This window comes from Anolis sagrei, chromosome 7 (genome assembly GCF_037176765.1).
Source record: "Anolis sagrei isolate rAnoSag1 chromosome 7, rAnoSag1.mat, whole genome shotgun sequence".
NCBI classification, from domain to species: domain Eukaryota; kingdom Metazoa; phylum Chordata; class Lepidosauria; order Squamata; family Dactyloidae; genus Anolis; species Anolis sagrei.
The window spans coordinates 33,456,785-33,470,815 of NC_090027.1; the positions used below are offsets into that span (position 1 = coordinate 33,456,785).

Here is a 14,031-nt window from a genome sequence, read left to right on the forward strand (position 1 = left end):
CTTTTGTATGTCTTCAAGTGTGAGCCAATTTGGGTCTCAATATCGAGGGAAAAAGTGGGGTGAAAATAAATATAATCATTATTTATTTATTTATTTATTTATTGTTTATTTACTGTATTTTTACCCCGCTCTATCTCAACCCTGAAGGGGATTCAGAGCAGCTATTTATCATTTGTCTCTTCCCATTGTTTATTCAAAACATTCTATTAAACTAAGGGAAGGAAAGATCTTCATTCTTCATCAGATCCATTCAAAAGAGCAGTGTAGGTCTTTGCGTCTGCTTGGTTGAACTTTTGAATTTCCATTGCCTCTCCTCCACAGTTTCCTTTCAGTATCCAAAGAACCCTACAGAAACCAAGACAGAGTATTAGATGGTCAAATAGATACTCAACGGCTGATGGGTACATTAATACCTTCTGTCATCTACTCTTCATCCAAGGTGACTGTTATTGGAATAGTTACTATGGCCAGTAGTATCTCATGCACTGGTGCTCTGACACTTCCATGGATATAACTCAAGATACTGCTCCAAAAAGTCCTAAATCCTCCTTCACTCAACCAGTGTCCTTCAAATGGATGGCACTAAACCCCACATCATCCTTTTCTAAGCTGTGCCAAATGAACCCCATTTTTGTCATTTGCCACCCGTACGTGGCTGCTTTCCCAAAGGTCTTACAATCTGGAATGGTCTTCCAAAAGGTCAAACCACATCAAGAGGGGAAGGAAATCACATTAGGGCAAATGCAGGATTCATCAAAAGGACCATTTCGGCTTCTTTGTATTGGGCTCAACCAAGGTAAAGAAGAGATGGTGTCCTCCTGTTAGGCAGCTCTCTCTTTCTAGAACCCAAATCTGAGTGCCCTGGAAGAGCTCTTTCCATGAGCCCTGACTGTTGAGACTCTGAGATACCTTGAAAATGCTCCATTACATACCAATAGACAATGCCATAGGTAAAGGCGAGGAAGAGAACGGCACTCCCATAATGCCAAGAGTAGCACAGGGCCATAAATATGTAGGTCTCTGGGTCATTGTGGTCCCAGCTGGAGGTTCCCCACAACAGGAAAGCAATCTGAATGAATGAACAGAAAGAGAGAATGAGGAGAATCATATTACTTTGTGCCTATTAAAACTGCCCCATCACATCTCAGTGGCTCAAGTGATGACCTACTTGTTGTCACTTGTCTTGAGAAGAACCTGGGCATGTTGGAGGTGTTTTTTGTGGTGTGACTTAATGTCAATCATTATACTTATCCTCATCTTTATTTATTGTTCACCTTTCCCTCAAAATGGTCAATATTGAGGTGAATCCTGCATGGCAGGGTGTTAAGACTTGTGGTCTCTCCCAACTATGATTCTATGAATCTGCTTTGGGGTTTAGTCTGACAATTGAAAGAGCTTTTCAAGCTGCTGAATTATACCTACATAATGGCTTCAGCACCTTAGATAGCTCCTTTAAACTTTAGACTACATCACTGCTATTATGGGAGACACCAATCACCAGTCAGATGTTTGAGCTTGTATTGACTTCATCCAATGCCTGGTTAGATATAATACCTGGAAAGCTCTCAGTGTTATCTTCCATTCTTTAGAATGACTCCTACAAGAATCTCTGGAGACCAATATATTCCCAATGCTCCTTAACAGTGTGACCGAGTGACACACCCTGAAATACTTGGATCTGTGATGGACTACTTGGATTCCAAAACAAATCAGACACAACTACAGTTCCCAAACTTTATCCCAAGAAGCGCCTCTGATCAGAACTGACCTGCCAAAGCCAAGTTCCCTGGGTTATGAACATGGAAGTCCTAAACAGCTCCAGGATTGGGTTGTTTCTGTGCCACACCTCAAACAAACTGCAAACAGCCCCGGTCCATATGGGAATTAACAGGATGTAGTGGATGTATTGATCCAGAGCAGACATCCGACTTGAATGGGTATAGAAGAGCAGACCTAGTAAAGACACACAAAAGTACAACTCGTTAATTGTTGAGTGGTTAAAAGTCTACTGGGTTATTTGTCATTCCATTGGATGGAAAGTGAAATTACTAATGCATTAGCCAACTTCTTAAGCAAGTTGCAACTAATAGTAGTCTGACCAAGGTCTTCTCAGCCTAAGATCAAGTATAGTGCAGCAAAGCAAGTACTCAGCATGCTGAAAAGTCCCAGGTCTACAAGAAAGTCTATGAAACATCCCATTCTGAGAGTTGTCTCAGTCAATCCAGCAGAAAAAATTGGGCGAGGTGAACAAACCATCTGACTCCATATAAGTCAACTTCTTTTGGCACTATGTCTCAAATCACATACATAGCAATATACAACATGGCTTCTTCCAATTTAATTCGAAATTAAAGAACCCACAAAACAAGCACGGTCCAATGTATTCCTACGCTGGCCCTTGACCAAGAGAATTCCATATGTAACCCACACACCTTGGTCAGACTACTATTAGTTGCAACTTGCTTAAAAACTGCTGATTCCAACAGTATTGAAGTATAGCAAACCTTCTCTGAAAAGGATTGCCATAATTGCCTCTGCTACTCACTGTTTCAATAATTCCAACTGTAAAGAGGCCACCAATTTGTAAAGATGGCACCCAGTTTGTAACGATGCCACCAATTTGTAACGGTTTGTAAAGGAGCCACCACTTTGTAAGGACTTATTAAATTGATAACACAACTAATAGCTTGTGATATTGATTTGTGCTTTCTTCAATGTGTAGCGTAGCTTAAATTGAAAGTATTTGTAACAGACTTGGCTTTAGAAGAAACTGTAACAAGTTTATTGAAGTATTAAGCTTGATGGTTTCAATGTTTCTTAACTCTTAGAGGCACATTTCTTCAGAGGTTACATTTATAACATTTCATAACACAACTCTTGAGAGGACTATTCCTTCCACTGAACAGGTTTCAAACTTATTTTCCTTCAAAATGTGTTTCTTTCTTTAACAGATTACTACAGGTACAAGCTTATTTTTGTCTTATGTTATTTCTGTTGCAGTAAAGATTCTTATTAGGGTTCTCTCCCCCTTTTGCTCATACACTGACTAATAATATAAATAAGTCAACTTGACCTATCTAAACCACACAGGCTAAAAACCAAAACCTTCCTGATTCTCAACACAGTAGAATCAGCCTTTCCCTGTAGTTCTTAGACTACAGACTACCTTACTGGTTCTCAACACACTACAGAACCAGCCTTTCTTGTCGTTCGCTGACTACAGACTGTTTTAAAATGGATGCCTTGCCAAGTGGCAGTTGGCTCCGCCCCTTTTCCCATGGTAACTCAGCTCAAAGTGAGCTAAGCTGGCTACCATCCCCCAGTTATGCTATTCTATATACTTACCCATTTAAACACCTATCTATAATTACACATAACTGCAGATTAAAATTAACATTACACCACACCAACACTTATTGAATGCAATATGATTGCAAGAAAGACTGAAAGTGAACTAGTAGACCTTGGTTGGACTACTATTAGTTGCAATTTGCTTAAGAAATGCTGATTCCAACAGTATTGAAGTATAGCAAACATTCTCTGAAAAGGATTGACATAATGAAATCATTGAAGAAAATAAAAGGGTCTGGTCTGAAGGAGAGACCCTGCATCTCCGCGAAAGAGGGATCACTACAATGGTGAGCAAAGAGAAGCCCAATTTTAAAATAATTGTTTTCCCCTAAGTTCCCCAAAAGAATCTCACCAAGGTTGAAGGAAGTGCCACCGAGATGATTTATTAGCGATTCAGCTGAAAAGGATGCAGAGCAGCAATATTTCACCAAGCTAAGCATGCATGGGTACAAATAAAAGCCATTTTAATAGAAAAACAGAGTTGTCTGCTGTCCTTTTCCTTAGCAAAACTAGTTACTATCTTTTATGGAGGTGGGGTCATGTTCGACTTCAATAATTGACTGCTCCTGACACTTAGGTTTAGGGTAACCTTGACAAACATGCCGTTGTGTGCCTTCAGGGTATTTCTGACGTATGATGGTCCTAAGGCAAACCAAGCTAACCGAATGTATTAAAAGTTGGCATGATCTTCCTTTGAAGAGCACTGCACCTTGTTTTTGCAACTTCTTTTTTCAAAACTAACAAATGCATATATGAAATGAAACAACCAGGTTAGGTAAACTTTGCATAATCGCCTGGAGCATTCTCGGATGGAGGGCGATTAATAAGTAATTAAATGATGATGATGATGATGATGATGATAAGCGAGCACACATATTCTGAACCTTCTAGAGAGCTCTGTCTTCCTGCAAAATGTGCACTCACCTTCATTGAAAAGTGCCAGAGAGAACAAGAGGTGATCTAGTCCCATGGGGATCTGGAACTTGCATCGAGTGAGGACGCCAACCACTCCGGCCATGGCAAAGAATGCATGCATTGTCGAATGTTGCCAAAGATTAAGGAACACCCACTGGTGGGTTGTTTCATTGTAAAGACGGAAGCAGGGACCCTCAAGCAAACATTGCTCCAGAAGAGCTCCTATGGATCAAGCAATGACTCATAGTTATTTATGATAGAAGGCAGCTACACTGGAAAGGAGAGATGTCTCCAGTTGCATCTAGTACATTGCCGCTTGGGAAGCCTGAATTCAGGTTTTACTAACCAAAAATGAAAGCTTAACTATATTAGAGGTGAATAATATCTTGATGAAGATATTCTGTAATATTCAAATACCTAAGATGTCAAATTCAAGGCTCGAGGGCCTAACGTGTCATTTTATCTGGCCCTCCAGAAGCTGAACTACAACTCCTGTATTCCTCATCTTTAGACATCATGACCAGAACTGATGGGAGTTGTGATATAGTAACACCTGGAAGGCTTCAGTTTCTTCTGTTAAGTCAGAAGAGTGGGGTTTGGATTGGGATACAAGACCTGGATGTGATCCCTGATTATAAAATGTCCTTTAACCTTTCCCCAACCTCAGATCCACAAGTACTTGTTGGGTTGTAATTCCCATTCTCCCCAGTCCACATGGCGGATAACGAAGAGTGATGGGAGTTGTCATTCAATAACATTTGGGCACACAAACTGGGTAACAATTAAAGAGCACTGACCACTATGTAAAAAAAATATAGTTGGCTCTCTGTATCCATGGATTCTCTGTCCATTGGTTCAACTATCCTTTGAAAGCAACAATAAGGCTGATGTGGTTCTCAATGAATATGAGTTTGGTGGAGTTTGAGGAAAATAGACCTTGACATTTGGGAGTTGTAGTTGTTGGGTTTTATAGTTCACCTACAATCAAAATGCATTCTGAACCCCACCAATGATAGAACTGGCCCAAACTTCAAGCCCCAACAATAACATAGGAAGGAAAGGAGGGGAGGGTGACAAAGGAAAGCAGAGAACTGGCCATTGGTTTAAGCTGAAGGCTTCTATTATAAGGTCTGACATGAAAACAAAATCAACTTCCTTTCCCCTGCAAATCTGTGTTCATTTTAGTTGTTCATAAGTGCCTTTGCAATAGTTTTTACTCTGTCTGTATTGATGCTACACAAAGATAAAAGCTGCATGCCACATTTACCTGAGGAGCAGACGACAGCCATACCTCCCCATTCCAGAAGCTCAACCCAATAAATGAGCTTTTCAATCTGTAGAGAATACTTTGATTTCCGGCCAAGGAACTTCAAGGGGTGCTTGATGGCCCATGCAAATCCAAGCAACAGGAAGGATAATCCCGTCAATGTATGTCCTAGGAAAGACCCCATTACTGAGGCATGGGAATGGTTAAATACCTAAATGGAAGAAGAAACAAAGATTTACACCAGGGGTCCACAGACTTTTTAAACAGGGGGCCAGGTCACTGTCCCTCAGACCGTTGGAGGGCCGGACTGAATCCCACCAAAGATACACCTGGGCCAAGGGAAGCGGCAGGCGACGCGGCCCCAAAGCCGCTTTGCCTGCCGCCTCCCTCGCCATCTCCTGCCTTTGGGATGAGGCGAGACACCGTTCTGAAGGCAGGAGAAGGCCAGGCTGGGCCAAGAGAAGCAGCAGGCAACACAGACCCAAAGGGGGACTCATCCTTCTCCACACCCTGCGGGCTGGATAAATGCCCTCGGGGAGCTGGGTCCGGCCCGCGGGCCATAGTTTGAGGACCCCTGGTTTAGACAGTGATTCCAAATTGGGGAGGGCATAATCTTTCCAATGGTGTAAGAAGAACCACACTGCAATAATTATGGAGCCTTGGAACACTCCTCGTCAGACCAGATGTGAGAGGAGGCAGGAAGGTGCTAAGGTTATTGGTTACAACAATGGATAATAAATGTAGATCGTAAAGAGAATGCTAGCAACTCTGCACGCATCTCCCAGTTATTGTTGCAATGGCGAACTCAGTAAAACTAGGCATTGCCCCATCCTTGATGAAGAGGCAACTGACTTTTTCCCAGTTGAGACAAAGAAAGATCAAAGTTCTCATGGATTTTACCACACTTCACCACTGTTCTGGAGACTACAGTGGTGCAGTGGGTTAAACCCTTGTGCCGGCAGGACCGAAGACCGACAGATTGCAGGTTTGAATCCAGGGAGAGAGTGGATGAGTTTCCTCTGTCAGCTCCAGCTCCTGATGTGGGGACATGAGAGAAGCCTACCACAAAGATGGTAAAACATCAAAACATCCGGGTGTCTCCTGGGCAACGTCCTTGCAGACAGCCAATTCTCTCACATCAGAAGTGACTTGCAGTTTCTCAAGTCGCTCCTAACATGAAAAAAACCCAACCCCACTGTTCTAATTAGTTTTCTTTGTCCCACTTTTCCATGGCTTTTTGACATGTCCCAGTTTCTCTCTCCCCCTCATCCATGTTTATTTCAATTCTCTACATTAAACTCAAAGTGCAAAATATCATTATTAATTTATTTGTCTTTTTAAAAATTGTTATTTAATTGTTTTATCACACCCTCCCCTCCTTGTGCATGCAATTTATACAGCAAACTACAGAAGTTGCATTCAAAATATCAATCTCAGTCTTAATTTTTCCACTCCACATCTTAGCACATTCTCTAAATAATTCCTAACTGGTTACCGCATCCTCTTAGTTATTGTAACCTTTTCAATTTAATATATATTGTTATTTCCATATTTAACATATTAAGGTAAAGGTGGTCCCACTGACATTAAGTCCAGTCGTGTTCAACTCTGGGGGTTGGTGCTCATCTCCATTTCTAAGCCAAAGAGCCAGCGTTGTCCATAGACTCCTCCAAGGTCATGTGGCCAGCATGACTGCAAGGAGTGCTGTTACCTTCTCGCGGAGTGGTACCTATCGATCTACTCACATTTGCATGTTTTCAAACTGCTAGGTTGGCAGAAGCTGGGGCTAACAGTAGGAGCTCACGCTGCTTTCCGGATTTGAACCTACAACCTTTGGGTCAACAAGCTCAGCAGCTCAGCACTTTAACCCACTGTGCCACCGGGGGCACCTGCATCACAGATAGGTGGATCTATCTACAAACTTAGGCCCTCCAGGTGTTTTGGACTCCAACCCCCACAATTCCTCACAGCCTCTGCTTTAATCCACTGCACCACTTGGGGTTTCCATTTAACATATTAACTATATGCTTATACCAATTAGTCGGTGCCCATTTTGTTTTATCTTTCCAATCCCTCACTCACTAAAACAATTTGTTCACACACTATTAATTTGTCAACCATTTTTTTAGTATATTCTTCACTCCTGTTATCCTTGCATGTAGTACATTTCTATTAACTAGGTTCCAGGCTCAGCATTGAGTCCAGGATCACTCCCAAACTGCAAACTTGCATCTTCAGGGGGAGCGTAACCCCGTCCAACACAGTCTGTAAGTTTGGCCTTATGACTGACCAGTGTACACCTCTTTCTTGTCTGGATTCAATTTCAATTTATTCGCCCTCATCCAGACCATCACAGCTGCCGAGCACCAGTTCAGGACCTGAACAGCCTCCTTAGTAGCAAGTGGAAAGGAGTGATAGAGTTGAACATCATCTGTGTACAGATGACATTGAACTCCAAAACTCCGGATGATACTCAATTTATCCTTAGTTAAATGAAGAAATGGAAGAGTGAGATTTCCCTATCCCACTAAACTTAGACAAAGTAAACTGCTGAAGCCTCTCCTAACTTTGTTTTCTTTCTCTTTACTAACTTTTGACATTTTGAGCTGATGTTGCTCCGCCATATATGTCTTGGCTATGCTTTGCGAAATGCTAGAGGTGAGCAACGTCACCAGAACATCTCCATAGAGTTCTGATATATGGGGAAACATAGCAAGTAGCATGGAATATCTTCCATCTCTCCCATGCCACATATACAGAGCAACAAACTCAGAAATTGCTTCAATCGTCCAACCAAAAATAATGCAGGTAGTTTGAAAACATAATTCTGTAAATGAGGTTCTTAGAAAGGCGAAGATTAGCATTTGTAAACATGGAACATTTACATGATTTTATTTCAATTGAACAAATGTGAAGATTTGATTAAATCTAAATATAGATTATTATCTATATTGGCTAAGTATTTACCTTGGATGATGGGTGTTCCCATCAGGATGTTCTTGGCATCAAAACCCACCATTCAACATAAATATAATGTCCATCCTTCTATGGAAAAAAGATGGTGCCCCTCCTTACCTGCCCAAGGATTCAAAATGCGTTGTTTCCTTCTCATTAGACAAATAAGCTGTGAACCATCCCCTGTGCTTTCTAAATTAATGGTGACCCACAGTTTGCCACTCTTGGGAAGTGACTGGCTTCCAATGGAGTCCCAAAAAATATGGGTGGAGTATAAGAAGGGAATACCTAGCCATTTGCTTGTTGTGACTCTCTTGAAAGATTTGGGTGTTTATGGCAGAACTGAAAGAGTGGAAATAATGTGCTAATTATAGTAATAAAAAGGTATATGATGCATCATGAGAGCCAAAAAAGAATTATACGAGGCCAGATCCTGCACTTCATGGATCCACCCAACTGTGTGTGCAAGCCAGCTTTCAAAAGCAGGCTCAGGCTCTTCCAGCTGCCTAGTATGGATGTTTTCATTCCTTGCCCCCAAAACCCCCAGCAATTTACAATCCATTGGTGGTAATGGGCAGGCTTCCCAGGCTCCCTTTTCCCTCATCGTTCGGGTTAGCAGGATGAAAATCACCACACTTGGAGGACACGTCTACCAATGTTAGCCCACCAAGCTTTATAACATTTGGATCATCCCCTGATTTTTAGGATTTTTTTCTTAGAGTGGGGTTCTTCTGGTTGTTTTTTTCCTTGTAATTCACTGTCCTTTCATCCCAATGAACTTCATGCCAAATACCTTCCCCATGGGTGCCCTGGTTCCCTTGGTTGGGAACCCCCAGTATCCACTGATCCCTATTGTGCACCCATTTGATGTATATATTTTATATCCTTATATGTAAAACATCTTTTGGAGACATATGCCACCAATCAAGACCTTGGCCCTCATGGCCCAGGAACTCCCTCCAGCGGTTTTCCTGGGCGTCATCTCAATTATAAAGGACTCAAGCACCCATCACCTTCGGGGCCAATCTATCTCTATTGGCCCATAGACCCAACTGTACAGGGGACAACAGGAGCCTGAGTTCGGACCACCTGTCCTTTGACACTCATCATCTGACATGACAGTCTGGATGTTGGGAGGTCATGTCCTGTTTTCCAAAATAACATTTCCCCTTTTCCCAGGACTGGATTTGATAATCTTATCATCTTGGACAATTATCTGTATGGAACACAATGGACATGGGCACAGTGGCTGCCTGACTCACCCTAATAGGTCACCTGTCCACACAAAAGACATTTCATAACACACATGGGACCTGATGGCCCCACTTAGTTCTGTTCCTTGCTGGGACAATGATAACCTTTCAGGACCCAGTTTTCAGGGCCTGGATTCTGGCGCCAGAAATCAGGGCCACTGACATTAAACACTGATAAGGCACCTGCAACATCTGACCCTGAGAGGTAACGGCTGATGGATTTCGCGGGTGGATTTCACGGGGTTTTCTCTTGGCGGGAATTGTATCTTTGAATGTAGGGGAGGGTATATAAGGGAGTGCTAACCACCGCCTGGCACTCTCAGCTTTTTGTATGTCAACGTTTCCTGTAGTAAAGATTTCCAGTGATACCAGCACGTGTCCTGTGTCTTCATTTGGGAGTGGCTGCAGTGAGCTGACAGTAACCCATTCAGAGTACTTTGCACTCTTTTGTCTCCTGGACCAGCCTTTCCCTTGCCAGCCACTGGAGAACAGAAATCAGCATTGGAAGTAGGGAATGCTCTCTGGTTGGCTGGTGGGCACCATGGTCCCGCCTTCAAGGGAGTCCTTCCCAGCTGGCTGTGATGTCAACAGAGCTCAGCCAGTCATGGAGAAGCTGGCTCCAGCTGGGGTAGAAGCGGGTAGTTCAAAGAATTTATGTCTATAAAATTATGTTTTGCAATGTATGGTATCTCATCTTCCTTTCGTGGCTTATCACAAACTGTCATCTTTTCCAGCTGGACCGAAATAAAATTACCTTGATGGCTTCAACTTGGTGAGATTTCTTGATTTAAGAACATTGGGTTAGCTTCTTTATTTGGAGACACAAGCTTATTAATGTGTGGTCTGAACATTCTCCATACATCAACCATTTTTTTATCGTATTGTCGAAGGCTTTCATGGCCGGAATCACTCAGTTCTTGTGGGTTTTTTCGGGCTATATGGCCATGTTCTAGAGGCATTTCTCCTGACGTTTCGCCTGCATCTATGGCAAGCATCTTCAGAGGTCATTTTTTTATCCTTTATTATTTTATTTAGAATTGTTTTGTTTTGCATTTTTTCCTTTCCCTTTCTTTGTGTGGTGGGATTTATCATTTTCCTCATCTATTAGTCCATTAAAATTCCCTCCTTTTTGCATTTCAACTATTTCCTTAAATATTGTTTCATAAGTTCACGATTATCTCTGAAAAGTGCTTCGAACTGCAGTCTTGCTTTCTGATTTGAAAAACGTTTTGAGTTCATCATGAAGCTCAAAAACATATTTTAAAACCTTTCCTCTCAACAACCATCTCACTTCATTGGGAAATAGGAGAGCATTATTTGATGCATTCATCTCGTTGCACAATTGCAAAAACAGTCAACTGTTTAAAGTGCTTGCCTTTGCAAAATTGCTGCTTTTTATTACGTCTTGTAACTTTTGTGGCAATGTCTTTGTTGCTAATATTTGCCGGTGAATCATACAGTGAGTTCCAAAGACTTTTGGTGACTCATTTAGAACCAAATGTTGAAATCCAGATTGAGATCGTAGCATGCTGTAGCACCGCCTAAGAGATCTGATGTTCTTTCAGAAATGAACCAACTGTGTCAAACACATCCCATGCAGTAACTGTCAAGAGGTTTTCAAAAAAGAAAGTAATCTTTAAAGTCACCATCAATGGGTTAAACCCCTGTGCCAGCAGGATTGCTGACCAACAGGTCAGCAGTTCAAATCTGGGAAGAGCATGTTGAGCTCCCACTGTCAGCTTCAGCTCCCCATGCGGGGGCATGAGAGAAGCCTCCCACAAGCATGGTAAAACATCAGAAACATTTGGGTGTCCCCTGGGCAACGTCCTTGCAGGCGGCCAATCCTCTCACACCAGAAGCAACTTGCTGTTTCTCAAGTCGCTCCGGACATTATATATAATGTATCGTCGAAAGCTTTCATGGTTGGAATCACTGGGTTGTTGTGGGTTTTACAGCCATGTTATAGGTTTTTCGGACTATATGGCCATGTTCTAGAAGCATTCTCTCCTGATGTTTTGCCTGCATCTATGGCAAGCATCCTCAGATGCCATAGATACAGCCGAAACGTCAGGAGAGAATGCTTCTAGAACATGGCCATATAGCCCGAAAAACCTACAACAACCCAAAAATAATATACCTCATGTAAACCGGTAACTGTGAACAGTTTGAAACATCTGTGGATTTATCAAGCTGGATACTAAATATTGGAAGTGGATTTCCTGGATTGACTGATCAAGAATATCTGTGGACGGTGTCATTAGATAAGGATATTCCAATAATAATTCAAACTTTTTTTTTTGGTCACTGGTAAAAGTAACTCCTCAGCAATGCTGTGAGGCTTTATGGCTCTGGTGATTCTATGTGCCACCACGTTTGAAGTTTCAGTGGCTGCTTCATTTTGTTTGTGGAACTTGCCACCAGTGTCAAATCTTTTTAAAGTCCATCTGCTTTGATTCTAAAAAAAATTGTATCCTTGCTGGCAAGGCTCGGATGCTTGGTGTCTAAATGGCATTTCAGTTTGTTTGACTTCATTGATTCATCTGAGATAACTTCACAACAGATGACACATTGTGGTTTTTCAACTCCTGAAATTATGATTGAGGTAAATCCAAACTGCAAAAAAATTCTCTATATATGTTCTTTTCTTAACTACAGGATTCCTCTCTACAGGATCCATTGTCATGGGATGGTTTGCAAATGAAAAATCCAAAAACCAAATATGCCTCTCAAGCAACCAGAAACGTCATTGATGCTGCAGCTACCAATCCTAACAATGGAATAGAACCAAACTTTTTCTCTTATTATTCTGAATGCCAACAACCATGGAATTGAACCAAACTTGGCATACAGAACTTCCATGACTAACCAAAAATACTGGAGAGGTTTGGGGAAAACAGACCTTGACATTTGGGAGTTGCAGTTGATTGGATGTATAATTTATCTGCCATCAAAGTGCATACTGAACTTCAACAACCATGGAATTGAACCAAACTTGGCATACAGAACTCCCATGATCAACAGAAAATGTTGGAGAGGTTTGAGGAAAAAAGACCTTGACATTTGGGGGTTGAAATGGCTTGGATGTAAAGTTCCCCGACCATCAAAGAGCATTCTGAACTCCAACAACCATGATATTGAACCAAACTGGGCATGCAGAACTCACATGACCAACAGAAAATATTGGAGAGGTTTGGGAAAACCTATAATTCACCTGCCACCAAAGAGCATTCTGAAGTCCAACAACAATGGAATTGAACCAAACTTGGCATACAGAACTTCCATTGCCAACAGAAAATACAGCCGGTCTGAGTCCCTCTACAGAGGTAGAGAAGATCAGGATCAGGCATGTAGCCAGGGGGGAGGGCTTGAGGGGCTTCAGCCCCCCCCCCCCCCGAAATTCTCATGGTGGTTCGTGAAAAGGCCTTACTGGTGCATTATTTCAACTTATGTTTATTCATATCATGATCTGCTCACCATACTCAATATATCCCATATGCACGGGGGTATTGGGGTAATGATACAAAAGGTTTGCTAGGATAGACCCTCTTTCACGCAGACTCAGCCCCCCCCCCGAAATTCAGCCCCCCTGAAACCCCCCCTGAAAAAAACTCAGCCCCCCCCCCCCCCCGAATCGAAATCCTGGCTTGGTTTGGGGAAAATAGATCCGCCATTTGGGAGTTGCTTGGATGTATAGTTCCCCTGCCATCAAAGAGTATTCTGAACTCCAACAACAATGGAATTGAACCAGACTTGGCATACATTGTCAGATTTTTTTAGAATTGATGGCAACATATAATGCAGTGTTGTTTTATGATTGCATGTCCTAACTGATTTTGTCATGAAAACTGGAAATGTTACTAAGAATGAGATTGTTTATGTCAGTCATGAAGCTTCTCCATGTGAATAGAAATCTCAACTAGCCCGGTTTCTTGCATGGAGGAGCCCCATGAGTAGGAGGGTTTATATATGCAGGGTTCCATTACACAGAGGCCATACATATGACCGCTCAGATATGTGGCTCATGCTTCTGTTGACATATTCACTGTGAAAATAGAGAGCTGTTAACACTATTTAGCTTTTTTTAATCCCGACAAGACAGAGGTCCTCCTGGTTGATCATAAACCGGATCGGGGTATAGGGTGGCATCCTGTGTTGGACGGGGTTGCACTCCCCCTGAAGTCACAGGTCCACAGTTTGAGTGTCCTCCTGGATTCATCACTTACGCTTGAGGCGTCGGCGGTGGCCGGGAGGGCCTTTGCACAATTAAGTCTTGTGCGCCAACTGCGACCG

At 42.2% G+C, this 14,031-nt stretch overlaps 1 protein-coding gene across 1 annotated transcript; it reads right to left on the minus strand.

Moving 5' to 3' along the window:
* Positions 1-230: 230 nt before the first annotated feature.
* On the minus strand, positions 231-6,094 carry LOC132782842 (transmembrane protein 45B-like). The gene is made up of 6 exons (XM_067470866.1): positions 5,852-6,094; positions 5,534-5,744; positions 4,276-4,488; positions 1,769-1,953; positions 933-1,069; positions 231-345 (listed from the first exon to the last, which is right to left on the minus strand). The coding sequence occupies exons 1-6, from the start codon at positions 6,092-6,094 to the stop codon at positions 231-233; spliced, it is 1,104 nt and encodes a 367-aa protein (XP_067326967.1).
* Between the last annotated feature and the right edge of the window lie 7,937 nt (positions 6,095-14,031).